This window comes from Symphalangus syndactylus, chromosome 8 (assembly GCF_028878055.3).
Source record: "Symphalangus syndactylus isolate Jambi chromosome 8, NHGRI_mSymSyn1-v2.1_pri, whole genome shotgun sequence".
In the NCBI taxonomy this organism is placed as follows: Eukaryota; Metazoa; Chordata; class Mammalia; order Primates; family Hylobatidae; genus Symphalangus; species Symphalangus syndactylus.
Window position 1 is genome coordinate 80,040,726 of NC_072430.2, and position 27,670 is coordinate 80,068,395.

Consider the following 27,670-nt stretch of genomic DNA (forward strand, 5'->3'; position numbering starts at 1 on the left):
TTTCTGACCTACAGAACTGTAGAGAATAAATGAGTGTGATTTTAAGCTGGTAAATTATGGTAATATGCTATGGGAGGAAAAGAAAACGAATATATATCTTACTAGGCAAAAATATTTTGGGTAGCTCATCAGGTAGGCCTTTAAGTAGAATGAGTCCATGGAGGTCACACTACTCAAATCCTGTGGCTGAGATTGTTTCACCTTTTAGAATTTTGACTAAAAATGCATATGCTGTATATATAAGGCAGATGGCACTTGGAGCTGCTATCAGCTACCTCCTGAAAGTGGGCTTGGTAGACAAGATAGGTAGTACTTGGGAAAAAAGGGAAGTAAACAGAGGAAAAACACAGCACCAAAAGCCAAGAGCATGGGGTAAGAGCAGAATGAGCAGCATGGCTTCTCAGCCTCTGTTTGCTCACTTCTGATTTGGACTCATCCATCACACTCTCCTGAAATAAATGTGTGCTAAATGTGGTTCATGTGTTCCACTTAAAAAGTGAGAAAATAATCTCTAGATCTCTGTGAAGTAACTCTGCAAATATTGAATGTATTTCGGTACTGACATTTTTCAAGTCTAACATTAAAGGTTTCTATTGTCATAAATAATGCATAATTCCAGAGACCGTTTGTGTCTGAAAGGCATGATTTAAAATTAGAACACAAGGTGTCCTAGTATGTATACCTGTCTCAAAACTCCATGTGAGCTCAATCTAGTTATCAAAAAAGAGAGGAACAATTCCTTCTTACAATTAAAAAAAAGTTCTCATTCTGGAAATATATATATATTAGCTAAGTAGGTTAAAAATATACATTCTTGGCTTTGTGCTCAGTAACTCCAAAAGGTGACATTCTAATGCTTCCTAAAAAATAAATGATACACATGACAAATCAGGTAGCTGGTGAAACTTGAGTCTCCCCTAGAATGCATGTAAAGCTTACACATAAAATAAGGAAGATGTAGCTTTAGCTAATTCAGACTGAGATTTATTGTTAATATGAGTCATAAGAGTGCATGGTATTTCACAAAGCATAAAATATGGAAGACAGATTTCCTGCCCTGAGGAGCTTAGTGAAACATATGCAGACAGTAGGTAACAGGAAAAATATTAAGTCATGGTGATTTACAAAGTGGTCACCAATGGAAGACCGAGTACAAGAAGATGCCTTATAAAAATGTCTGGTTTTTGGAAAAAGATCTTGCAAAAGGTTGAAGAAAGAATGAAAAAGAGATGAGTGAAATGAGTTCTAAAAATGATGAAAGAGGAAAAACTGAAGAGAGAGGTGGAGAAAAAGGCTCAGGCTGCTGTGAGACATGAACCAATATATGAATTATAGAATACAGGACTGATTTGACAAACCTCTGAAAATAGACAACCTGAAATTCTAACTATACATCTTATTTCTTATAAAACTTAAGAGGTAGTTTTCTCAAATAATAGACACTAGACCAAACTTCTTGTTCAAGCCATATTATATGTCTGTAAGATATGTACATATAAATAAAATTCCATGTAGATCTGTATACTGCTGAATTGTGAATAATTTTAAAAGCTCGATTTTTTTGAGTTATAGTGTGAAAGTAACTTCCCCTTAGAAGATATATTCAAAAGCACTAGTTTTCTTTTACATACATATGTTACAGAAAATGCCCAATGCTATAGCAATGCTGAAATCAGAACCAATATTTCCCTACAAGATAAAGACCAAATTCCTGTACAGTATATTGAAGGCCTGTATCATCTCCAGACTCCACCTTTGTGGACCAGACTTCTCTTTATTCCTCCAATAGGCTGTATTCATAAAATTGTCTGTCCCATTAATTTGCCTATTTTTAATTGGATCATTTGACTAAGCGCAGTGGTGCATGCTTGTACTCCCAACATTTGGAGAGACCAAGATGGGAGGACTGCTTGAGCCCAAGAGGCTGAGGCTGCAGTGAGCCATGATCACTACTGTAGTCTAGCCTGGGCAACAGAACAAGATACTGTCTCTAAAAAACAAAGTTAAAAAAAGAAAATTGGATCATTTGTCTTAATTAAAGGGTTTTGAACATTATATATTCTGAATACTAATTAATTTTTAAATATGTAATTTTCAAATATTTCTCCAGGTCTGTGGTTTGTCTATTTGTTCATTTAACATTGTCTTCAAACAGTAAAAATTTTTAATTTTCATGAGGGAAATTTATAATTTTGGTGTCATATCTAAGAAATATTTACCTAACCAAGATCACAAATATTTTATCCTATGTTTTAATCTACAGGTTTTTACCTTAATATTTTGCTTTTAGGTCTTATGGTTATTTTGAGTTGGTTTTTTAAAGGTATGAGGTGTGGGTTAACATTCATTTTCTTTGCATATGGATGTCAAACTGTTTCAGCACCATCTGTTGAAAAGACTATCCTTTTTCCATTGAATTGCCTTTGCATCTTTGTCAAAAATCAATTGGCTGGCCGGGCGCGGTGGATCACGCCTGTAACCCCAGCACTTTGGGAGGCCGAGGCGAGCAGATCACGAGGTCAGGAGATTGAGATCATCTTGGCTAACATGGCGAAACCCCGTCTCTACTAAACATACAAAAAAAAAAAAAAAAATTAGCGGGGTGTAGCGGCACACACCTGTAATCCCAGCTACTAGGGAGGCTGAAGCAGGAGAATCACTTGAACCTGGGAGGTGGAGGTTGCAGTGAGCCGAGATCGTCACCACTGCACTCCAGCCTGGGAGACAAAGCAAGACTCCGTCTCAGGAAAAAAAAAAAATCAATTGGCTGTATATTTGTGAGTATAGAAATAGACTCACTCTTCTTTTCATTCATCCATGTTCTCTATTTTTGCCTTTTGCTACACCATGTTGGCTACTATACCTTCGCAGTAAGTCTTGAAATGAAGTAGTATGAGTCCTCCAACTTTGTTCTTGTTAAAAATTGTTTTGGCTAACCTAGTTCTATGTGAACTTTTAAGTAAACCTCAATTTCTAGAAAAATATCTTGCTGGGATTTTTATTGGGGATGCATTGATCTATAGATCACTTCGAGAAAAATTGGCTTATTAGCAATATTGAGTTGTCCTATCCATGGACACAGTATTTCTATCCATTTATTTAGATCTTTGATTTCGTTTATCATTATTTTGTAGTTTCCAGCATATAAATCCTGCATATTTTTGCATTTTAAATTTATAGCTAATTATTTCATTTTTGGTACTATTATAAACTATACTGTGTTTTAAATATTGATTCCCAAATATTTTTTGGCAATATTTAGAAATAAAAATTATGTTTATCTTTGTACCTTTTACTTATAATATTACTTTTCTAAAATGATTAATTCATTCTAGGACTCTTTTTTTAGATTCCTTGGGGTTTTTTATATAAAAATCACGTAGTCTGAACAGAGAGTTTTATATTTTCCTTTCCTAGCTGTATTTTTTTTTAAATCGTGTTTCTTGCCTTGCTGCACTATCTAGTACCTCCAGGATAATGTTGAAAAGGAGTGGTGAAAGCAGACATCCTTGCCTTAAACTCAGTCTTAGGGAGAAAACATTGAATCTTTCACTTGTAATACATTAGATGTAGATCTTTTTATCAGGATAAGGAGGTTTTCTAGTTTGTGAAAATTACTTACCATGAATGGATTTTGAATCTTATCAAATGCTCTCTCTGCAACTACTGAGATGATCATGTGGTTTTTCTTATTTACTAAGTTGCTGTAATGAATGACATTGAATTTCAAATCTTGAAAAAGCCTTGTGTTCCTGGAATAAACTCTATGTGGTCATGACATGCAATTCTTTTTATATATTGTTAGATTCAATTTACTAGTATTTTGTTAAGGATTTCACATCCATGTTTATGGGAATATTGCTCTCTAGTTTCCTATTATGGAATGTCTTTGTTTGGTAAATGAGTTGGAAAGTGTTCTCTCCTATTTTCTGAGAGAAAGTGTGACGTATTGGTATTTGTGTTTGGTAGAACTAACCAGCAAAACCAGTTTCATTGTTGGGAAGTTTTTAACTGCAAACTCAAAATCTTCCATAAATGTAAAACAATTCAGATGATTTAGTTCTTGAGTGAGCATTAACAGTTTATGTATTTCAGGAAATTGATCTCTTTCATCTAAGTTATTAAATTTACTAGCATAAAGTTGTTCACAATATTCCTTTATTAGCTTTTTTTGTTTGTTTTGTTTTGTTTTATATTTTGTTTGTTTGAGACAGGGTCTCACTCTGTTTCCCAGGCTGGAGTGCAGTGGCGCAATCTCAGCTCACTGCAACTTCTGCCTCCCGGGTTCAAGTGATCCTCCTGCCTCATCCTCCCGAGTAGCTGGGACTACAGGTGTGTGCCACCACACCCAGCTGATTTTTGTATCTTTAGTAGAGACAGGGTTTCGCCATGTTGGCCAGGCTGGTCTTGAACTCCTTACCTCAGGTGATCTGCCCACCTCAGCCTCCCAAAGTGCTGGATTACAGGCATGAACCACCATGCCCGGCCACTTATTAGCTTTTTAATGTCTGTCGTGTCAGAAGGATCAGTGATGACGTCCCTACTTTCTTTTTTTTTTCTTTTTTTTTTTTTTTTTTCTGAGAAAGAGTCTCCTTCTGTTGCCCAGGCTGGAGGGCAGTGGTACGATCACAGCTCACTGCAGCCTCCGCCTCCTGGGTTCAAACGATTCTCCTGCCTCAGCCTCCCGAGTAGTTGGGACTACAGGCACATGCCACCATACCCAGCTAATTTTTGTACTTTTAATAGAGTCGGGGTTTCACCATTTTGGCCAGGCTAGTCTCGAGCTCCTGACCTCAAGTGATCTGCCTGCCTCGGCCTCCCAAAGTGCTAGGATTACAGGGAGCCACTGCTCCCGGCCCTGCTACTTTCATGTTTGATATTGGTGATTTATAGCTTCTCTCTCTCTTTTTCTCAGTCTGGCTAAAGGTTTGTCTTTTTTAAAAAATAAGCTTTTTGTTTCATTGATTTTTCTCTATTATTTTTCTACTTGTAATTTCATTGACTTTTGCTTCTCATCATTTCCTTCTATCTGTTTGCTTTGGGTTTAACTTGCTCTTCTCTCATTTCTTAAGTGGAAATTTTGATCACTGATGTAAGACATTCTTATTTTCTAATCTTAGCAATTAATGCTACAGGTTTCTTACTAATCACTGTTTTAGCTCCATCCCCATATTTTGATGTTATATTTTTATTTTCCTTCTTCAATCAAAATGTTTTCTAATTTCCCTTGTGACTTTCTCTTTTACCCATGCTGTATTTAGAAATTGTATTGTGTGTGTTATATCCAAATATATGGTGATTTTCCAAATATATTTTTGTGATTTATTTCTAATTTAATTATTTTATGATCTGAGGTCACGGTTTGTATTATTTTATTTTTTAAAAATTTGTTGTGGCTGGGTGTGGTGGCTCACGCCTGTAATCCCAACACTTTGGGAAGCCAAGGCACAGATCATCTGAGGTCAGGAGTTCGAGACCAGTCTGGCCAACATGGCCAAACCCCATCTCTATTAAAAATACAAAAATTTGCCAGGTGTGGTGGCACACACCTGTAATCCCAGCTACTTGGGAGGTTGAGGCAGGAAAATCGCTTGAACCCGGGAGGCAGAGGTTGCAGTGAGCTGAGATCGCGCCATTGCACTCCAGCCTGGGTGACAGAGCGAGACTCCAACTCAGAAAAAAAAAGAAATTTGGGCCAAGTGGGGTGGCTTACGCCTGTAAGCCCAGCACTTTGGGAGGCCGAGGCAGGTGGATTGCTTGAATCAGGAGTTTGAGACCAGCCTAGCCAACATGGTGATATGCTGTCTCTACTAAAATACAAAAATTAGCTGGGCGTGGTGGGGGGCGCCTGTGATCCCAGCTACTAGGGAGGCTGAGGCAGGAGAATCACTTCTACCCAGGAGGCAGAGGTTGCAGTGAGCCAAGATCGTGCCACTGCACTCCAGCCTGGGCAACAGGGTGAGGCTCTGTGTCAAAAAAAAAAAAAAAAATTGTTATAATTTGTTTTATTGGCCAGAATATTGTCTTTGTAGATAAATGTTCCATATATCTAGGCTTAGAAACATTTGAAAAGAATGTGTATACTAATGTTGTTGGGTGGAGTACTCTATAAGTGTCAATTAAATATAGTTGGTTTCAAAAGTATTGTTCCAGTCTTTCATATCCTTGTAACATTCTGTCAACTTCTATCAATTACTAGAAGGCGGATGTTAAAGTCTTTATGTGTAATTGTGGATTTACTGCTACCATGTTTTGCTTTATGTATTTTGAAGCTCTGTCGTTAGGTATAAACACATTTAAGATTGTTACATCTTCTTGGTGAATTCACTATTTATCATCATGTGATGTTTCTTTATATTTCTGATAGTATTCTTTATTCTAAAGACTATTTTGCCTAACATTAATATAGCTACTCCAGCATTGTTTTGATTAGTGATTGTGTGGTATACCTTTATTCATACTTTTAATTTAAGCCTATCCTATATCTTTATACTTGAAGTGGGTTTCTTGTAAACAATATCTAGTTGGGCCTTTTTTATACAATCTTACAATATCTACTTTTTCACAGGTTTTTTGTTTTTGTTTTTGTTTTTTGAGATGGAGTCTCACTCTATCGCCCAGGCTGGAGTGCAGTGGCACGATCTCAGCTCACTGCAAGCTCCGCCTCCCAGGTTCACGCCATTCTCCTGCCTCAGCCTCCCGAGTAGCTGGGATTACAGGCGCCTGCCACCATGCCTGGCTAATTTTTTGTATTTTTAGTTAAGATGGGGTTTCACCGTGTTAGTCAGGATGGTCTCGAACTCCTGACCTCATGATCCGCCCGCCTTGGCCTCCCAAAGTGCTAGGATTACAGGCGTGAGCCACCACGCCCGGCCCTTTTTTACAGTTTTATTGAGGTAAAATTTATATATGCCTTTTGATATTGTCCCACAGGTCCCTGAGGCTTTGCTTATTGATTTTTCAATCTATAATGTGTTTCTCAGATTAGATGCTATTTATTATCTATCTTCAAGTTTATCAACTCTTCCTCTGTCATCTGCAATTTGCTGTTGAGCCCATCCAGTGAATTTTTGAGTATGCTATTTTTTAGATCTAAAATTTTTATTTAGGTTTTTTAAAAATAATGTCTAACTAGGTGGTGGCCACTGCACAAACTAGATTCTGCTCACTCTGGGCCTCACTCCACTTCCTCTGTGACAGATCATATGACACATGATATGTCAAGACATATCATGTCTGACAAACCTGATATGGCTGAGATCAAGAAATTTGATGTCAAAAATAGAAGAAGACAATTGCAAGAGAAAAATCCACTGCCTTCAGAAGAAACAATAGAACAGAAGCAGGCAGACAAATCTTATGGACGCATGTGCCGCCAATATGCACTGTACATTCAACGAGAATTGCCTTCTTATTTTACTTATTTTAGCTGTTTAATTTTGTAAGAGGCAAAGATGTTGGATCAACTTTTAAAGGACTTTGCTGCCCTTTTCACATCCAACAATAGAAAACTGCCGACGATGAAGGCCACACCTGCCTCTCCCATCTGCATGTCTGGCTGTCAAGGAAGAAAAATAACTTGCATGTTGGTGAAGGAAGAAGAAGAGTAGGAAGACAGGTAAATCTAGAGTAAAACCAAGCTGCCCCAAGGTGTCCTGCAGGCTCTCAAATGCAGTTTAAATGAGGTTTAATTAGAGTGCCATTTTTCTTGTTCAAATGATTTTAATTATTAGAATGCACAAAGTTTATTTAAAAATAAACAGTTTTACGCTGGACGTGGTGGTTCATGCCTATAATCCTAACACTTTGAGAGGCTGAAACGGGTGGATCACTTAAGGTCAGGAGTTTGAGACCAGCCTGGCCATCATGGTGAAACCTCGCCTCCACTAAAAATACAAAAATTAGCTGGGCATGGTGGCTCGCACCTGTAATCCCAGCTATTCAGGCGGCTGAGGCAGGAGAATCACTTGAACCCGAGAGGCAGAGGTTGCAGTGAGCTGAGATGACACTACTGCACTCCACCCTGGGCAACAGAGTGAGACTCTGTCCCAATAAAAACCAACAAAAAAATAAAAATAAGAAAACAGTTTTAAACCCTTTAAACATTTTTCTATTTTTCTGCTGAGAACTTTTCATTCACTTCCAAGTTGTTTACCTTTATTTCATGGAGCACAGTTATACTAGCTGCTTTAAAGTTGTTGACAATTCCATCGTCTGGGGCATCTCAAGGTTAGCACCTGTTGATTATCTTTTCCCTTGAAAAATGGTCACATTTTTCTAATTCATTGTTTGTCAATTTTAGATTCATCCCGGGCATGTTGACTTTATTTTTAATTTTTAGTTTTATTATTTTTTATTTTTTTGAGACAGGGTCTTACTCTGTCACCCAGGCTGGAGTGCAGTGGCGCAATCTCGGCTCACTGCAACCTCCACCTCCCAGGTTCAAGCGATTCTCATGCTTCAGCCTCCCAAGTAGCTGGGATTACAGGTGCCTGCCACCACGCCCTGCTAATTTTTGTATTTTTAGTAGAGATGGGGTTTGGCCATGTTGGTCAGGCTGGTCTCAAACTCCTGAGCTCATGTGACCTGCCCACCTCGGCCTCCCAAACTGCTGGGATTACAGGCAGGAGCCACCGCGTCCAGCCCAAAATAATACTTTTTAAAGTAGTTTTTTCCCTCTTCTATCCTTCTAGTGACAGAGTACAGGGTTTCTGGCTTCAGGGACCTCATACTTTAAAGGTGAAGGAGAAAAGAATGATAACTTATAATATTTCTATAGGGCAATATTTTAATGTTTTGAAGTGTGTGTTCATATTTTAAATAATAACCCACAATAAACTCACATGGAAAGTGTGAACAGAGAGTCTAAAATTTCAGAATTGTCTTAATTCTATACTTTGAAATTAAAGATAATTTTATATTAAATGTAAATAATCCTCAAAGAAGAGTAAATTAGTTGTTATTCAATTCACAATATTTTCCTTCTTTAATTATTTGGCTTTTTTCTGAATGGGTAATATGTGCATGACACAAAATTCAAAAGTTGCAAAAGGGTACAGAGTGAAAATTAAGTTTTTATCCCACCTCATCTTCAAGACTCATGGCTCCCTTTCCTGGAGGCAACCAGTGTTACCAGTTCTTGAGTAGCCTTTCAGATATATTTTTTGCATACATGTATGTATTTCTCTGTTTGTTAACACAGAAAGTAGCTTATTCTATACACTATTCTTCCTATATCTTAATAATTATTTTCATTCACTTTGATGGCTACATTATATTCAATTGAAAGGATGTAGCATTCTTTAACTGTTCTTCTGTTGATGGACATTTAGGTTGTTTCTGGTCTTTTACTATTACAGACAATGCAGCAGTATATAACCTGTGCACATGCCATTTCTTTGCGTGACAGTACATCTGTAGCAAAGAATTTCTAGAAGGAAGATTTCTGGGTTAAAGGATATGTGCAATTAAAATTTCAGTAGATCTCACCAAATTGACCTCCATAGAGGTTGTACTAAATTACATTCCCACCAGGAATGTACCTCTTTTCCTATCGTGGACAACACAGTATATGATTAAATTTTTTATTTTTAACAATTGATAGATTTTAAAAAGTGTCTCATTATAGTTTTAACTTGTACTTTTCCAATTGTGAATGAGGCTGATCATCACTTTATATGTATTAGAGCAATATTTACCATCAAGCTTCATTATTTAAAGAGTAGTCAGTGATTTCTTTCTAAGTCTGACTAGATTATTCTCCCTCAATGAAAAAGAAAACGTCCTACCGAGTTGTAATTTTTAGCATCTACCATTAATAAATAGATAAACAAAACACTGCACCACCTTAGAATATAAAAGCAGAGTTTTTTCACCTTTTCTGGAAGAATTCAAAAATTTATCTTTGGTCTGGTAACAAACAGGTAAAGCTTCACTAAAGTTATTTATTAATAAAGTTGACAAAGCAGGCAGATCCTTTGAGGTCAAGAGGCTGAGACCAGCCTGGCCAGCATGGCAAAACCCCGTCTGCACTAAAAATGTATAAAAATTAGCCGAGCGTGGTGGCACATGCCTATAATCCCAGCTACTTGGGAGGCTGGGGCAGGAGAATTGCTTGAACCCGGGCGGCAGAGGTTCAGTGAGCCGAGATTGTGCCACTGCACTCCATCCTGAGCGACAGAGCAAGACTCTGTCTCAAAAAAATAAATAATAAATAATAAAATAAAATGAAGTTGGAAGTCCCTACAATATATAAATCCGTAATTGTTTTTCACAATAACATGTCAAAATGCAATATATATATATTTATATACCAATCAAAAAATGTTGACCTTTAAAACAATAGCTGTGATAATATTTAGTAATAAAAAAAAAACTTCTAATACTTAGGAAATCATTCATCTAATAAAAGATTGTCTTTAGGGATATTTGGACATTATTTTTGAGTAATATAGTAATAGTATAAATTTTAATACAGTATTCATAAATAGCATTATCGCATTGCTACTAGTATTGCAACAGCAGTGTTAATAAATACTATAAATAAATATCAATGCTAATTTTTTTGTTCTGTTGAATTTCACTGTTGACATTAAATTATTGTCTTTTCATCATTGCTATAGCAGTTAATCTTATTAAATAAAACATAGCAATTGAAATGCACTAAAGTCTTAAGACTTTTCCAGTTAATGTGTGTTGAGCATGTAGAAATTACTTAGTATCTTAGAGTTCTAGGTGCAAAATATACTTTTTAATATCATTATTTTGGGAGGTTAGTCTTTCTACTCCCTACTCTCCTCTCTACCAGCCTCATCCAGAGAAATAACTCTCTCAAGGTACTGATAAGAGATGCCACAGTCAGGCTAGTCAATGGAGTGAAAGATGTCACTGCCAGATCCCCTGTATAGTGGCACAGACTCCTGGAATTGAAAGGGAGCTAGCTTAAGGAGTCATTTAATCCAGACCTCTTTCTTCCTGCAAGGGGTCTGCCTGAAATGTCTAAGACAGATGGTTTGTCCTTAAAATTCACCAGGGACAGAGATTCTACAATATTACTCTGGAGCCTTTTCTAATGTTTAATCACTATTACTGTCAGGTCGGTTTAAGCTCTTTCCTGCTAGTTTTTCCTCTGCAGACATGGAAAACGGTTGAACAACCTCTTTATAATCACCTTGCCAATACGCAAAAACAGTTACCATGGTGCACTTTGGCCTTGTTTTTTCAAAAGTATGTAATTTATCTCCTCTCCATTTTTAACACATCAATATCTTATCTCATTAAACATTTGAGTTAATTTTAATTAAACTCTTTCCATTTGTTATATATCACTTCTAATGTGGCATTACAGTAAGTTCTTAAATTGTAATGTGTTTTATTTTTAATTATTATAGGGTTAGGTAGAACAATACAAGTACTTATTGAGTATGTTGTACCAGCAAGAAAAGGATAGGCAAATCTCTTGCTCCCACATAGTGTATATTCTAGTAGGAGACATAAACAATAAAAACTATAAAAATTGATCTATAATATCATATAATGTTATGATAAGAATAAAACATCTTGTATTAACTAGAAAAACGCGGCCGGGCGCGGTGGCTCACGCCTGTAATCCCAGCACTTTGGGAGGCTGAGGTGGGCGGATCACGAGGTCAGGAGATCAAGACCATCCTGGCCAACACGGTGAAACCCCGTCTCTACTAAAAATACAAAAAATTAGCTGGGCGCGGTGGTGGGCGCCTGTAGTCCCAGCTACTCGGGAGACTGAGGCAGGAGAATGGCGTGAACCCGGGAGGCGGAGCTTGCAGGGAGCCGAGATTGCGCCACTGCACTCTGGCCTGGGTGACAGAGTGAGACTCCATCTCAAAAAAAAAAAAAAAAAACTAGAAAAACGCTAGGCTGCTATGATAGAGACCCAAAAATAATGCAGTTGTTTGAAAAAGAAGTTTGTTTCTCTTACTTAACAGTCCAAGGTAAATGTTCTGGATCATCAAGAAACTGCTCTATGAAGTCATTTGGGGACTCCAGTCCTTCTATTATGCTGCATTACCATTCCTAAGATCATTATCGTCAGCTCTACACTATAAGCTGAGTCACCGAGTTTCAGCTAGCAGGGAGGAGAAAGACAGAATGGATGAGGCTACCCTAGATTCAGAGGTGGCACACATCACTACCACCCCATTCTACAAGAAAGAACACAATTTCATGGCCACACTTGGCAAGGAGGCTAGGAAATGCATGCAATCTAACCACATGCCCAGGAAGTAGAGAATGTATTTAGGGGGAACATATAGAGTGTTGCAAACACTGTCAATATTTCTCCCCAGTATCTTAAGATCCCCTTTTACCTATTTGTGTTTCTGCTTCCAACAACAAACCCCAGGCTATTTTTCAGAAGACACTGGATCCCACTTGGCCAACATCAGAACATAACCTGGGAATTTACTTTCCCCCATTCCACATTGCCCCCCAGGGGACTGGTTGGCGCAGAACTATGAAAGACCAGCTCCCTTGCCCTCCAGTCAGGACAACTCAGGTGTAACTTACCTTTCAGAGCTCCCCTTCAGACACAGGCTGAAGCAGCCCTCTGCGGGGTTAGCCTGAGATCCATCCTTGCTTGGCTGTCTTCTCTGTCCTGTCCTGCTTTGCCCATTCCTTTATTGGTTTCTCCCAGGAGTACTTTCCTAATAAATTACACACGAATCCTCATCTAAGGGCTTGCTTCTAGGAAACCCAATCTAAGGCACAGGATAAAGGGTTAAAGTGTGATAGAAGGTGCTGGATCATTTTTAGTGGCTTCCCACATATTATCAAAAAGAGTATTTGGACAAGTATGAATGACTTTAAGGAAGGAGGCCATTTCTCTTACTGTCTCCTGTCTCCAAAGGAAAGGAGGAAATAAAAACTGAAAAATAACAGACTGATGAGCGCCACTGGCCAGGCCTATAGGCTAAAGATTAACCCCCACCCGGCAGGCGCCTGTAGTCCCAGCTACTTGGGAGGCTGAGGAGGGAGAATGGCATGAACACGGAAGGCGGAGCTTGCAGTGAGCCGAGATGGCACCACTGCACTCCAGCCTGGGCGACAGAGTGAGACTCTGTCTCAAAAAAAAAAAAAAAAGATTAACCCCTACCCTAATCGCTTGTGCTATCTATAGATAACAGACAATGGTATGGAGAAATACTTGCCTTGCTCACCACTCCCACCTAGTCACGTACTCCATGCTTGTTCAATCTATCACAACCCTGTCACGTGCACCCCTTGGAGTTGTAAGCCCTTAAAAGGGCCAGAAACTCTTTCTTCAGGGAGCTCTGTTCTTGAGACGCTTCTGCCGAAGCTCCCCGCCAAATAAAGCCACTTTCTTCTTTGACCCAGTGTCTGAGGGGTTTTGTCCACGGCTCTTCCTGCTACAACTTAGCTCAGAGATGTCGTCACTACTATGGAAAAAAGAAAACTCTAAAATATGTGTTTTAATTGTTTTGCAAGGGTCACATTCACATACACAAACTTAACTTTTGCAATGTGGGTATCTATAACCTGCTCAAAAAGTGAATGCAGTGGATCTGCAGCTGTGAAGAGCGAGCACCACCACAATAATGGGCCACGAGTTTGGAAATCTGAGGCGGACGCAAGATGCGGTTACCTATAGCTCGTGGCCCTCAGGCACTGGCCTCCCCACATTACTTCAGCAAGGACATCCCCAACAGGCTGCACAATAATACTCAGGGGCCTTTCCTTTGCATGAAGCCACCATTTGCAGTGTTTTATCTCGTCTACACACAGGAGAACTGGGAGTCTGAGAAATCCAAGAATAACCCAGCTGCCTATGAAAATGGCAAATGAGCAACTCAACTGGATGACTCATTTGGTTCTCGGTCTCTGAAAGACCCTTCTCTGGGATATGAGTCTTCATTATAGTGTCTTGAAGACATGATAAATTTATAGACTGCACTGTTGTGTGTTTTTTTTTTAATGAATGCACCTGCTTTTTATGTCATCAAATTAGGCTTCACAAACGTAGTATCTTCCAATTTGATATTTGACAATGATGAGAATGCAGTTAAATGAATGGAGTAGATGGGCAACAAAAGTCCTCAGTAATATTCTGCAGGGTATAACTCAGCATGGACTCAGAGCACTGCAGAACACAGAACATCAGGCTCGATGGCTCACGCCTGTAATCCCACACTTTGGGAGGCAGAGGCGGGCAGACTGCCTAAGTCCAGGAGTTCGAGACCAGCCTGTGCAACATGGTGAAACCCCTTCTCTACTAAAAATACAAAAAAAAATAGCTGGGCATCGTGGTACATGCCCATAGTCCCAGCTACTTGGGAGGCTGAGGTGGGAGGACTGCTTGAGCCTGGGAGATGGAGGTTGCAGTGAGCTGAGATGGAGCCACTGCACTACAGCCTGGGTAACAGAGAGGCCTTGTCTTAACACACACACACACACACACAAGACATTATGGATTCTGAAAACTAAAACACTGAAGGATGCAAATATATCCCATGTAACTGTTTTGCACAAGGGTATTGGCAGCATAACCATAATGAAGTCTGGGAGTGGAGTAATTGGCAAAATATTAGCTGATTTAATTTTGACTTTACTAATTTTAAGCAACTGTGATTCCCTTCTATGTTCCTAACTAATAAATTAATGTAGAGTTTTATGTTACATATTTTTTACAGTAGGATTGAAATATGTAAGTATTAGACTCATTCGTGTGCTGCAGAATCATTTGGTTTATATGAGTAATTGACTCAGTAAGAGAATTTTTTAAAATAGGTTTCCAATTTAAAGTATCACCTTTGATGAACACACACATCAGGAAATACATATGCTACTTAAAGTAAAATTAACTTGCATTGAGATTGCCTTATTCAAATTTTACTCTCTCAGAGCTCTGTAGACTTTTTGTGGCTCTGATCACAGTTTAAATTGTACATTTATTTTTATGATCATTTAGTTAATGTCTGTCTCCATCACTCAACTGTAGATCTATGAGGGCTGTTTTTGATCACCAGCAGTACATACAGTGCCTGACACATAGTAGGTATTCAAAAAGAATTTGTTGGCTGAGAAAAATTAATGAATATCTAAATATAGAAATATATATATTAATTCTCAAAATAATCTTTACCAAGTATGTGGTATAAGTATTATTACTTACTACTCTGTAAATTATGGAAAATGGATAATACAAATGACTCTTGTCCATAGAAATGCAAATGATTTTATCCAGTATAATGCAATTGATTATTGCTATCTGGATAGATTAATTTTGCATCAATTTTCAGCATTCCTTATTGCCCCTATGTATGTGGTTCTTTGAATTCTTTTTTTAATTACTTATAACATCTTACTGGTTCCCTCATTAATTATGCATTAAAAAGGATTTTTGATATGTGCTAGTTTTATATTTGTATGACAATCACGATGTTACCTTCTTTTAGAAAATAACATTTAACAGTTTAACAATACCTTAATACCATCTTAAATAGTGCTAATAGGTTACTCTATGTACACAAAAGTGTATTGAGAATGAACTACATGAAGAGTACTGTGCTATGCCTGAACATAGTGAACAACAATATAGTGATGGAATCTGGTATATAAACCAATGGCAGGAACTGAATATCTTTATCACACTTCTTACTAGAATTTAGGCCAGGTGTGGTGGCTCATGCCTGTAACCCCAGCACTGTTGGGGGCTAAGGTGGGAGGATGGGAAGATCACTTGAGCCCAGGAGTTTGAGACCAGCCTGGGCAACAAAGTAAGATCCTGTCTCTACAAAAAATCAAGATACAAAAAATAAAAAAATTAGCCAGGCATGGTGCACACGCCTGTGGTTCCAGCTAACAAAAGGCTGAGGCGGAAGGACTGCTTGAGCCCTGGAAGTTGAGGCTACAGTGAGCCATGTTTGTGCCCCTGTACTCCAGCCTGGGAGACAGAGCAAGACACTGTATCAAAAAAAAAAAAAAAAAAAAAAAGAATCTAGTACAGCTGCAAAGAGATTAGTAAAAGAATTATGCATACATATTTTGCTTTTCATCATTATTGTTACTTCATACAACCACAAATTACTAGCACTGCACTGTACCAATGGTACCCTGTCCCAGTTCTCTGGGATTTGCATGTCAGAGAAATATTTTATCTAAACCATCCATGTGAATATTTCAAAATATTCCAGTTTGCAGTTAAATTCATTCTTTTATTTCATTTTTTCTTTTTCCTTTTGTTGTTTTTTGTTCCATTTTTTGTACTTTATAAATGAAGAATTACTTAAAATTGGAAAAAGAGATAGCTCAAGCATTGAAATTTCAACTCCATACATGTTTCAAGGAGTGCAAAAGGTTATGCTTCAGGGGGTACTAAAATTACTTAAGATTTTTTTCAAACGAATGCCAAAAACTGTATCTGCTAATAAGTTTTGCCCAGCTTGGAAACCAAACTCACTCACAAAGTATGAGAACACCAGATATACGACAATAAATATTTTTGGCATAGTTTCAAAGCTACATAATGCCAGACATAGACATGTAAAAGTAATGGCAAGAACTACAAAGATTATAAAAGAAATAAAGTCACAGTTCGTAATTCATACGATTATGTTCAATAGCAGGCTTAGACGGCTATCCACATAATAAGATCCACATGTAAAAGCATCAGCTTATTTTACTTGGTAAAAGATAACAAATATTAAAATGGCTTTTAAAAGTAAAATTTTGTTGAGAGCTTGTAAATGCATTTTTGCAAGCTCAAGGAGAACAGCTGAAATTGTTTTTTTGTTTCTATTTAGATTTCCAACTTCTGCTTCCCTTTTCGTCACACTCAAAAAAGTTAAGTAAAAAATGAAAGAAAATACAATCTCAAAGATCAAAACAGCTTTTAAATATTGTCACTATAATCTGTGTATTAAAACTGGACTGTAGGGGGAAACACCATTCCCCCAAAATTAAATAAATTCTGCATTACATTTAGAGAAAGGATGAGGGAAATACAGCTGTCAGATGTTCAAACCTTGATTTGACTACTGGGCACAGATTATGGGGCTCAAAGCCAAAGTGAATAAAGCCAAAGCAATTCCCTTGTATCCTCCACTGCAAGGTGAGTATATAAAACTGGTTTTTAAGAGCAGGGATTCTAGCAATATTTTTTGCTTCTTGGAATATTTTATTTTAGACCCAAGAAAATCAAATTAAATTAAGTTTGTGATGGGTTTGATTTTCAAAGATAAAAGAAACACCTTTGTGCTTTCTGTCTGCTTAATTTATGGATTAGAAGTGGTCAACCATCAGGGTGGGCTAATGAAAAGCAAGACTGAGGGGAAAAGCTAGTGGAAGAAGAATGGAAGAAACTGTAGAATCTGAGATAAACTGTCAGTGCCTCAGGCAAGATAAACCAGAACACCACAGTGCCAAGAACAGCTAGCCTGAGGTTCAGTTCTTAGTCACAAGCAATACAGTGAATTGCGGTTCATTTTTTAAAAAGAAATTTGACTAACATAGAAAATAATAATTCAGTAGGTGAACTGAAAATAATCACATTGTAATATTTTATATTAAATACAATGAAATATTTTTGTCAGTACTATAGGTCTATATTGTATTGAATTTTTATTCTGCTGTGAAAATATACAAAAGCTTTTGTTCCTTTTCAACCCAATGAAAATTTATAATGTAGGATAATTACATTGCATCTCTTATCTATCAGCTGTTATAAAATAAAACAATAATGTTTTGCAAACACATATTTTTTTCCTTAGTTCAAAGTTTGCATGAAATTTTTAAATAGCCCTCTAGCAAAGCACTGTTTGTGTTGAATACATTTGTAATGCATTGATGGTGATATACACTTCTCTTAGATGTTAGTGAAAATTTTTTGTTACAAAAAGACACTTCTCGATTGAGTTCTGTCCCTATTTACACATGGATCCTTTTAATGGATGTTGAGAGTCTTGATTTGGAACTTTTAATAGGCTCGTTTACATTTTGCAAATCTCTACCTTTGAAATAAAAATGCAGTGATCCACCCATCTGCAGACAATTAAGACCAGCAGCCAAGTATAAAAGGGTGGAGAACTTTTAATGGGTGTTTATAGATTGGAAGCACCGACCCCCTTTTAAATGAAAGAGGCCTAAGAAGAAATAGTAAGTGTTAAGGATAACCATGAAATTCATTTAACCCCCCAAGCAGAAGATCTGTTATCAAAGAATTTGCAGGATTCTACACCTTCCAACTTAAGGTTCTCAGCTTAAGTACTTAGCAAAAGTACTTTAAAAAGAAGCATCTTATTAGAAGTGTTTTGATTATAATTTCTTAGCTGCTTGAAGGTCAAAATGCAAGCCAGCAGGAAGACCAACAGTAAGGTATGTGATATAAAAACAAATATTTCCATAAAATCTTTGCCCTAGCAAAAAGAGAAATTCTTAGTAGGTTCAAGGTGGGAATTTAGGGAATAGTATTTTTTTACAGGAAATACTGGTTAGGCGTTTTATATAGGGGGTTCTGCATTTGTGAAGGGATAATTTGCTCTAAAATATGTGGGCAACCAGCCTAAATTCTCTAATTGAGTAGTTTGCTCATAACCCGAGGCCATTAGGTGAATGTAAACTGTTACAGGCTCAGTAAGAAAATAGTCCCATTAGGATTTTTTCTATTTGTATGTGGTTGCGGGTTAAAGTAACTGTTTCCAAAATCATGGATTAATGAAAAGCTCTTTTTTTCTGAGTTTACAAATACCAGCTTTGAAATGCTCAAACTCAAATTAAGCCAAGGATTCTTTTTTTTTCAACAGTTAAAAAAAACTTTTACAAGATCAAGTCTCAACTGTAAGTTCCATTGTAAGTTATCTAAAAATAAAAATTAGAGATGTTTAATTAAATGGTTGTTAATAATAAATGAAAAACAGCCATATTTTCTTTGAATGTGTCATTCAGATATTTTGCTTATGTCATAAAATGTCCAGTATTGGCAAATGCCAAAAACTTTGATGCACAGAAAGTGAGTATGACTTCTAGAAAATAAAAACTCATGCAGAAATTCAAGAAATGTTGTGTCCATGTATTTCATTCAGTAATGCTCAGATGCCACACGTGCTGCATGTATGCTCGTATTTCTGTAAAGGAGAAGACAACTTTATGTGCTGCTGCTTGAATTAAATTCTGAACTTCTCTCCCGTAATGGATCTCTTCAGTTAAACAGTCTACTTCCTTTCCTGTTTCCCGATTCCTGTTAACTCATCACATTGTGCTTTTTACTAAGTATGGCATACTTGTATAGCCCAGAGCAGGACAACGGAGGAACGCAAAATAGACTGTGTAATATTTCTTAAAATCAGTAGTAACTGTATATGCAGAAGAAATTCAGTCAAGGGAGGAAAAATCTGACCAAATACGTCAGGTAAATTTAATAGACATACTCAAAATTAAAGTAATTCATGTGTCTTTTTCATGTCTCTATTTCTCCTTTGAAATTGGCTCCAGCACTAGTAAGGTTGTGGATGCTAGTATTACATCAAATCTTATTTTAAAAATTGAATTACACAAAAACTTTTTTTAGCAACTTAATTTTTTAAATATACACTTAGAGCTGAACACAAATCTCTCTCTCACCTGAGAGTGCTAGGTGTTTTCTTCAGCTGTTTAACTTTTTACTCTGTGATGTTTTCTTTTTTCATTTTAAAATGTCTCATTTCAAAACATTATAAGATTACAGAAATACCCTAAGTATATATTTGTCCAACAACTTAGCTGAAAAAAAATCAGAATAATATGTGAGAAACTCCTTAAAAAGAGAAAATTTTTTTAAAAATGTTAAAGCAGAATTGTTCTGAAATGACTTACAAGAACTGGAGAGAGAAATTTATATGCACATTGGAGTACATGAAGAGAGAAGGGATTTTCAAAGAGGCTTGCTCTACAATGAAAGTATGTCTAAATTCCACACCTTGAAAGAAGGTAGAAAAGATTTCCAGAACAGCCCGATAATTTTTAATAGCTTTTTATAAACTTTCTAAAAGATAATTATAAAGATAATTTATTTACTATCCTCTTTCAGTTGAGATTGAAGATGGAATTCTTGAATCATAAATTTTGGAAGAATTGAAAGATGAGATTTGCTAAAAGAACTGATGATAAAGGAAATATAAATTGATTCTGGTAGAAACCAAATGGAGAAAAAGAATTTGTCATCAAAATTGTTCCCTTAATTCCTTATTTTCAAAACTAATAAAATAATACTATAAAGAGGAAAGGTAGAGATTCATTAGATTCTTTCACATACCACCTTACCAATATTTGTAATATCAGATATAACTAGGAATTGTATTACAAGCAAAATGAAAATGGATGTTTCTATAGAGAACAATTATGCTTGAAATGACCAAAGACACAATAAAATTATAACGATAAAAGTTCTTAAATCCATTCATGTAAACATACTATTAGAAACTATCTGCACATAATGAGGCTTCAAAAGGATCCTAGATGGTTTCTCAGAAGGTTTACAGGTGAAATTTTAAAAGAATAAAGGTCCCATCCCTCTTATATTCCATCTTGCATGTACAGTAACTTTAATAAAATTTTTTAGATGAATGAGAAAGAAGAAAAGCAAACTGGTCATGATACAATATCTATCTTGTGAGAAATAAAATATTACAAGTCTAAATATTTGTTCTTACTAAAATATGACTTAAAATAGGTTTTCCTGGTAGATAACTGTTGAAGTTAGGTGAAAGTGTTTCATTATAGCATTCTGTTTTGTATATGTTTAAAATTTTCCATAATAAGAAGTTTAAAAGATAAAAAAGCAGATTCCTCAAGATTTGGAGAGTAGATAAATTGGCATTTGCAAAGTTTGTTTCTATTTAGGAATAAAAACTTGGAGAATCATTGCGGAATTTCTTCTCTGGGAAGGATTTACTGGGGGAAGGGATGCTAAAGTGGCATCTGCTCTGTCTAGTGATAATAAAATAAGAAGGTAGAATGAGGCAGAAAGGGAAGCCAGAAGGGAGGGGCAGGATAGCAGTTTTAAGCATGGTGGCTATTTTAATAGTACAAGACTTTGTTCTTCTGATGCTTCACCACCTCATTAACCTGTGTGTCATTCTGAAGTATTTTGCCATGCTCTGATGATTAGAGACTTGCTCGCTAACAACACATTTTAAATGCAAGTTCTTCCCTGGAGTCATGGTGAATTAATTTTCAATTAGTTTTCATTAATGAACTTCATTTTTATGGTCCTAATTGCTATCCCAGCTTCAGGAAACTAAGCAAGTACTTTGGTGGGGTGTGGGGTGGGAGGCCGCTCTAAGAGCCAAGAATATTCTGGGCCCTTTTCAAAAGACTTTACTTCAGTCATCCTCCAAAAAATACATCTAAATTATAAATCAAACACTCACCAATAGAACCCATGCATCTTTTCTGTGGTCTTGAGAAGTATGTTATTGCTAGCTTCATCTGGAGTTTACCTTGCGTCCCAAAACCAGGATCAGGGAGGGAAACAGATTTAAGCAGAGAAAAAGAGCTACTGGAAGTTCTAGAGAAATTGTCTAAGGTAAGGAATCATTTTCTCTTCCAGAAAAAAAGGAGACCAAGGATGTCTATGACGATCTTATTATCATAATTATGTCCATATTTTCAATGAGCAAATAAATTTCCTGCAACCAGGTCACTTCATCTTCTTTCTTCAGTGAAAAGAATGAATACCAACCTATTCAGAATCTTCTTTCCTCTATACAGAAATTCATCACCACTTCCTTTTGTAAGCTTCAGTGTTAAAATCAGAATAGGCTATATCTGTACTTTAGGAAATATTGAGTAATCATTACATATTGTTTACAATAATTCCCTTCAGTTGTTAATATTTTTAAAATCTGTCTGCCACGTGGAAATTCTATCCTGAATTGTTTCTATCTAGTACTAATGCCAAATTTCTTCCTACTTGGAAAATTTAAAAAAAAAATTATGTTTTAGAGATGGGGAACTCACTATAATGCCCAGGCTGACCTCGAACTCTTGAGCTTAAGCAATCCTCTGGCCTCAGCCTCTTGAGTAGCTGGAACTACAGGCATGCACCACCACACTTGGCTTACTTGGATAATTTTCAGTCATTGTAAAGTAATAGTAGAAGATGTTTTACAAGCATAATACATATAAATAATAAAAGAATAAGAGATACATAAGCTTGTACCTGACAGAGTTCTGCTCCCATTTCTACGGTGTGGGCAAGTCACCCACTCTTTTTTTTCTTTAGACGGGGTCTTGCCCTGTTGTCCAGGTTGGAGTGTAGTGGCACAATCTCAGCTCACTGCAAACTCCACCTCCCAGGCTCAAGTGATCCTCCCACCTTGGCCTCCCAAGTAGCTGGGACTACAGGGGCAAGCTACCATGCTTGTCTAATTTTTGTACTTTTAGTAGAGACAGGGTTTTGCCATGTTGGTCAGGCTGGTCTCTAACTCCTGGGTTCAAGTGATCCACCCGCCTCGGCCTCCCAAAGTGCTAGAATTACAGGCGTGAGCCACTGCACCTGGCCTCACTCATTCTTTCAATGACTTAGTTTCCTCTTAAGTAAAAAAGTTGAGCCTGGATTTTTCAGAGTCAAATAAAGATTCAAAAATAGTTTGTAAATAATCACAAATAAGTCTAATACATAAAGACAAACTGCATAGTAAAATCAGTGTTCTTGGGTTGCTAATGAAGGACTAATAGCCTGAGTAACACACCCACAAACCAACACTCTAACAACGCAGGAAGCCACTGTGATGCTGTGTGCCACAGGATGAAGACAATAAGATGTCTGTACTCTTCATTTCCAGTCTAAAAACGATCTGATGCTCATGAAATACTTATCACCCACAGCCTGAGACTTTATCTTTGTAAAATTTAATAAATATTTTTATTTCTTATTATTTTCGTCATGAAAAACTGAGTTTGTTGATAGCTTAATTCTTTTTTTTTTTTTCTCTCGAGGAGGGACACATTTTAAAGCATATCATGGTCTTAGAATTTAAAAAAGTATTTTATCTTGTTACTTTGACTTAAAAATATGTTATTTTTAAATTAGTTGTGTTAATGCTTCCCTTTGCACAGAAATAATTATTTCAATATTCTTTCAGTTAACATTAATAGAGTGCTGATTTCCTCATAATACTGAAATCTTCAGGATCATATCTAAACAAAACAAAACTTGAAGATGGGGTCCTGCTCTGGAGGGATTATAAAATAGTTGAGTTGACAAAAAGGAATACATGAAACTACAGAGCAGTGACAAAGCAACAGATGAATAAGTAGAAAATAAAGCAGCAGAAAATGTAAGTGGAAGTGTCCAGGGCATGTAGAATAGAGTAAATTATGATGGACATAAACCTTAGCTAGTGTTTTACTATCTTCATTTACTTCCTCCAGCAGAAGCAGTTTCTCTACATTGGTGATCACTTTATTGTGAAAACAAACTCAGATTTTAATTCTTCTCAAATGAGAAGTATCTTATAGACAGAAGCATTTCTTGGCATTCCATTCCGCCCCACCCCCACGGAAAGACATAAAGACGAAATTGGGGGCCAGGCCCAGTGGCTCACAACTGTAATCCCAGCACTTTGGGAGGCCAGGTGGGCAGATCACTCAAGGTCAAGAGTTCCAGGCCAGCCTGGGCAACATAGTGCAAACCCCGTCCCTACTAAAAATCGAAAAATTAGCCAGGCATGGTGTTGCACACCTGTAATCCCAGCTAATCCAGAGGCTGAGGCAGGAGAATCACTTGAACCCGAGAGGTGGAGGTTGCAGTGAGCCGAGATCGCACCACTGCACTCCAGCCTGGGTGGTGACAGAGTGAGACCCTGTCTCCAAAAAAAAAAAAAAAAAAAAAAAGATATAAAGACAATGGCTCTCACAAAATTCAGCAAGAAACTACAAATGAGAAATACTTTATTATGTAAGTCATTTTTAAAGATCTGGAATATCACTGTATTGTTTGGATACAGATTACAGTCCAATCTATAAAAATATAAAAAGAACTATAGATAATAAAACTATAAAAAATATAAAAAGAGGCCAGGTGCAGTGGCTCACGCCTGTAATCCCAGCACTTTGGGAGGCTGAGGCAGGTGGGTCCCCTGAGGTCAGGAGTTCAAGAACAGCCTGACCAACATGGTGAAACCCCGTCTCAACTAAAAATACAAAAATTAGCCAGTCGTGGTGGCAGGCGCCTGTAATCCCAGCTACTCGGGAGGCTGAGGCAGGAGAATCGCTTGAACCCGGGAGGCAGGGGCTGCAGTGAGCTGAGATCAAGCCACTGCACTCCAGCTAGGTGACAGGGAGACTCCATCTCAAAAAATAAATAAATAAAAAGAACTATAGATAATAAAACTGAATGAGCAGGAACAACACTAACCTTCAGAAGTGATCTACTAGGTAATGCAATGAATTAAGAGTGCTATGTTAAAGCCTTTAGAGGTGCTTAATCTGTAATAAATTATTGTATTTTTAACAAAACATTGTCTGACTAATCAATTATAAAAGTAAGATCCACAGTCTGACAATGGCATGGTAAAAAGAGGTCAGATTTTCGAGTCAGACAGATCTGAATCAATCCCACTTCTGACATTTATGAACAGGTCCTTTGGCAAGTTTCTTCACTTCTCTGAGTCTCAGTTTTCTTACCAGTAAAATACAAATAATAATAATACCTACATTATAAGGATTTCGTGAGGATTGAATGACATGACTCATGTAAAGTGTTTTGCACATGGTAAGCATTAAATAAAAATAAACCATTGCTATGATATACTCGGCTAAACATTCAGACCCAAACAAGACTCTCTAAGGAGGATGAGAAAACTTATCTTACAAAATCATCTCATCAGTGAAGTCAATAAAATATTTTCATTAAAAACCACTAACAAATTTGAAGACATAGCTAAATAAGAAGTATGTGACTGCCACCTCAAAAAACTGAGATGTCACCAGTTTACAAATCTCAACTTCTGGCACAAAAATCAAGCAGTTAATATCATTCTGCCTTTATAATTCCACTGAAACACAGGATAATTGGTTCTATATTTTGCTTTAACTATCCTGAGTTAAAATAAACAATAAGATACATGTCCAGTGTTTTCTCATGAATAAAGCATAAGTGGATATATGTGGTTTTATTAGGTTGGATGGGAAAATAAACTTCCCTGCAGCCATGCACCTATTTTCTACACATTCCAATATGGGAAATGTCAATTTCTTTAAGAGGACCACTGTGAAACTGGCCCGTAAGTACATTTTCTTAAGCCCCACATAATAAGGATTTTCCTAACATGTTATGTGTTTTCCCAAAACATTAAGGAATGTGTTTCAGGATTCCCTAACCTTAATCATAATGTTCTTATAAGATGGGTGATTTGTTATATTTATAACAAATAGTCAAGTTATAGTGGCTGAAAGTCAAATAGCATTACCAGAAAAAGGCAATGAGAGAGAATTGGGTAATATTATAATTCTGACTCTTCAAGATACATGTTAAAATAAGGCATCTTACCGTATGTGGTAAAACTAACAGAATATTATTGCCCCCATTCTAGCCTAGTAAGATATTAGTTATTTTGCTTTCTTTTTTGGAACAGTAGTACATGTACACAGTTTCAAAAACTGAAAAGTTTAAAAGGATATGTGCCCCTCACTGATCTTCCAAGTAAACTTGGTTTTTAACACTGAAGCACTATTCAGTCATGCATCTTATAAATGTAATCTCACATTGATTTACCTGATACCAAGACAGATAGATAGACTAGATAATTGGATAGAGACACAGAAACTTTTACTTCTGATTTTATATATATAGTATTAGTTAATAACATATTAAATAAGAAGTAAATTGACAAATATCACGTTACCAAGATTTCTAGTTCTGAAGAAAATATCTAACACAATGAGTGTCTACTGTACTACAAAAGACCATCAAGAGAAGCTCTGAAAACCGTATCACCGAAAGTACCACATACATGGAGTCAAAAGGAGAACTGAAGCAAATACATAAGCTGCTGTCTAACCAGACCCAAATAACAGAATTTTTGTAGTCATAGACAAGGATAATTTATGTTCCTATTGATACTCCTAAGACCCTGCAAGCTGAAAGTGCCCTCTGAACCACAAAGCAGTCCAATTGTTTGATTTAGTCTTAATATTAAAGTCAACTTGTTACATCTTATTTCCTTGAAATTTATGATCCAGATCTAAAAGTTTCTTATGTGTGACAATTTTTTCATTACCCAGAATGTTAAAGTAATCATAATATTTTATTATCCTTAATTATTTAGAAAGAGGGGTTTCCTTTAAGTATAAAATGAAAATAAGAGGGACTATAGGAAAATGAAAGACAATCTTTGCCCATATGGCTTTATAAGGAAGACTTCTGTTTGTCCTCATTGTTGAGTGAATTAGTGTTAATATTGGCTTAATGTGGACTAAACAATTTTATCATTTTTTCAATTTTTCTAATAAACAAATTATATATAATCAAACATTTAGACATTTAATTGATTTTGATTCCATGAACATAGTATCTTAAATGCATATAAATGTATTTCAAATGATTAAAGGGTGGTTATTTAGATATTTCATATAAGGAAAAATACTCTCTAGTAAATACAAGTAATTATGCTAAGATATGATAAATGTATAATGAACATTTATGGTACTCAGTTTTATGAGTTAACAACCTAATACTAATTTTACTAATTTCTTCAGAGCTACTGTTCTCTATTTTTTACATTTACTTATTTAAATAAATGATATATTGTATATGGTTTGAATAGCCACCTTAAAACCTCTCTCCCCAAATGTAATTTAGAACATAAATTATTACATAGGAAACTGCTTTTAGAACTTCCAATTGATAATTGTAAAAATATTTTAAGGATGCTTTGCTTTGAGTTTTAAAAATATTTCAAGCCGGCAAGGCACGGTGGCTCACACTTGTAATCCCAGCACTTTGGGAGGCCGAGGCGGGCGAATCACGAGGTCAGGAGATCGAGACCACGGTGAAACCCCATCTCTACTAAAAATACAAAAAATTAGCCGGGCGTGGTGGCGGGCGCCTGTAGTCCCAGCTACTCAGAGAGGCTGAGGCAGGAGAATGGCATGAACCCGGGAGGTGGAGCTTGCAGTGAGCCGAGATTGAGACACTGCACTCCAGCCTGGGCGACAGAGCAAGACTCCGCCTCGAAAAAAAAAAAATTAAAATATTTCAATCATATTAAATTGTTCTATTAACTATTAATTTATTTATATTTGTATGCAACAACATTCGAATATTTTTGTTTTGACAGAAACCAAAGGAAGCAAAAAAAAATGCACAATTAAACCAAAAAGATACTGTGTCATTCATACTCAAACACCACAGGACATGTTAAGAGAGCCATTAAAATAGCATTCTATTGTGTTATTATGACACATAGTAAGTTTCCAAAACTAACAGAGAGGGTATTTTGCTGCCTGTTGGCATGCATCACAGTCTTAATACGGTTTTTTTAAGGGTGGGAGAAGAGTTAAAAATGTCTTATGTGTTCTGATAAGTACTTCTTTTTTTTTTTTTTTTTTGAGACAGGATCTTGCTCATTTGCCCAAGCTGGAGTGCAGTGGTGTGATCACAGCTCACTGCAGCCTCAACCTCCCCAGACTCAGCTGA

At 36.6% G+C, this 27,670-nt stretch overlaps 1 protein-coding gene and 1 long non-coding RNA gene across 2 annotated transcripts in view; one reads left to right on the plus strand and one right to left on the minus strand.

The window, feature by feature from the left end:
* Positions 1-8,820, plus strand: part of LOC129488080 (thymosin beta-4-like) — a 272,872-nt gene extending 264,052 nt beyond the window's left edge. The window contains exon 2 of the mRNA XM_055289813.2: positions 6,854-8,820. Coding sequence (XP_055145788.1) covers positions 7,206-7,445 — 240 coding nt within the window. The 5' untranslated portion in view covers positions 6,854-7,205 and the 3' untranslated portion in view covers positions 7,446-8,820. The remainder of the gene's footprint in view (positions 1-6,853) is intronic.
* The window catches only part of LOC134737350 (uncharacterized), a 49,267-nt gene that overhangs the window by 3,570 nt on the left and 18,027 nt on the right, over positions 1-27,670 (minus strand). The window lies entirely within an intron of this gene.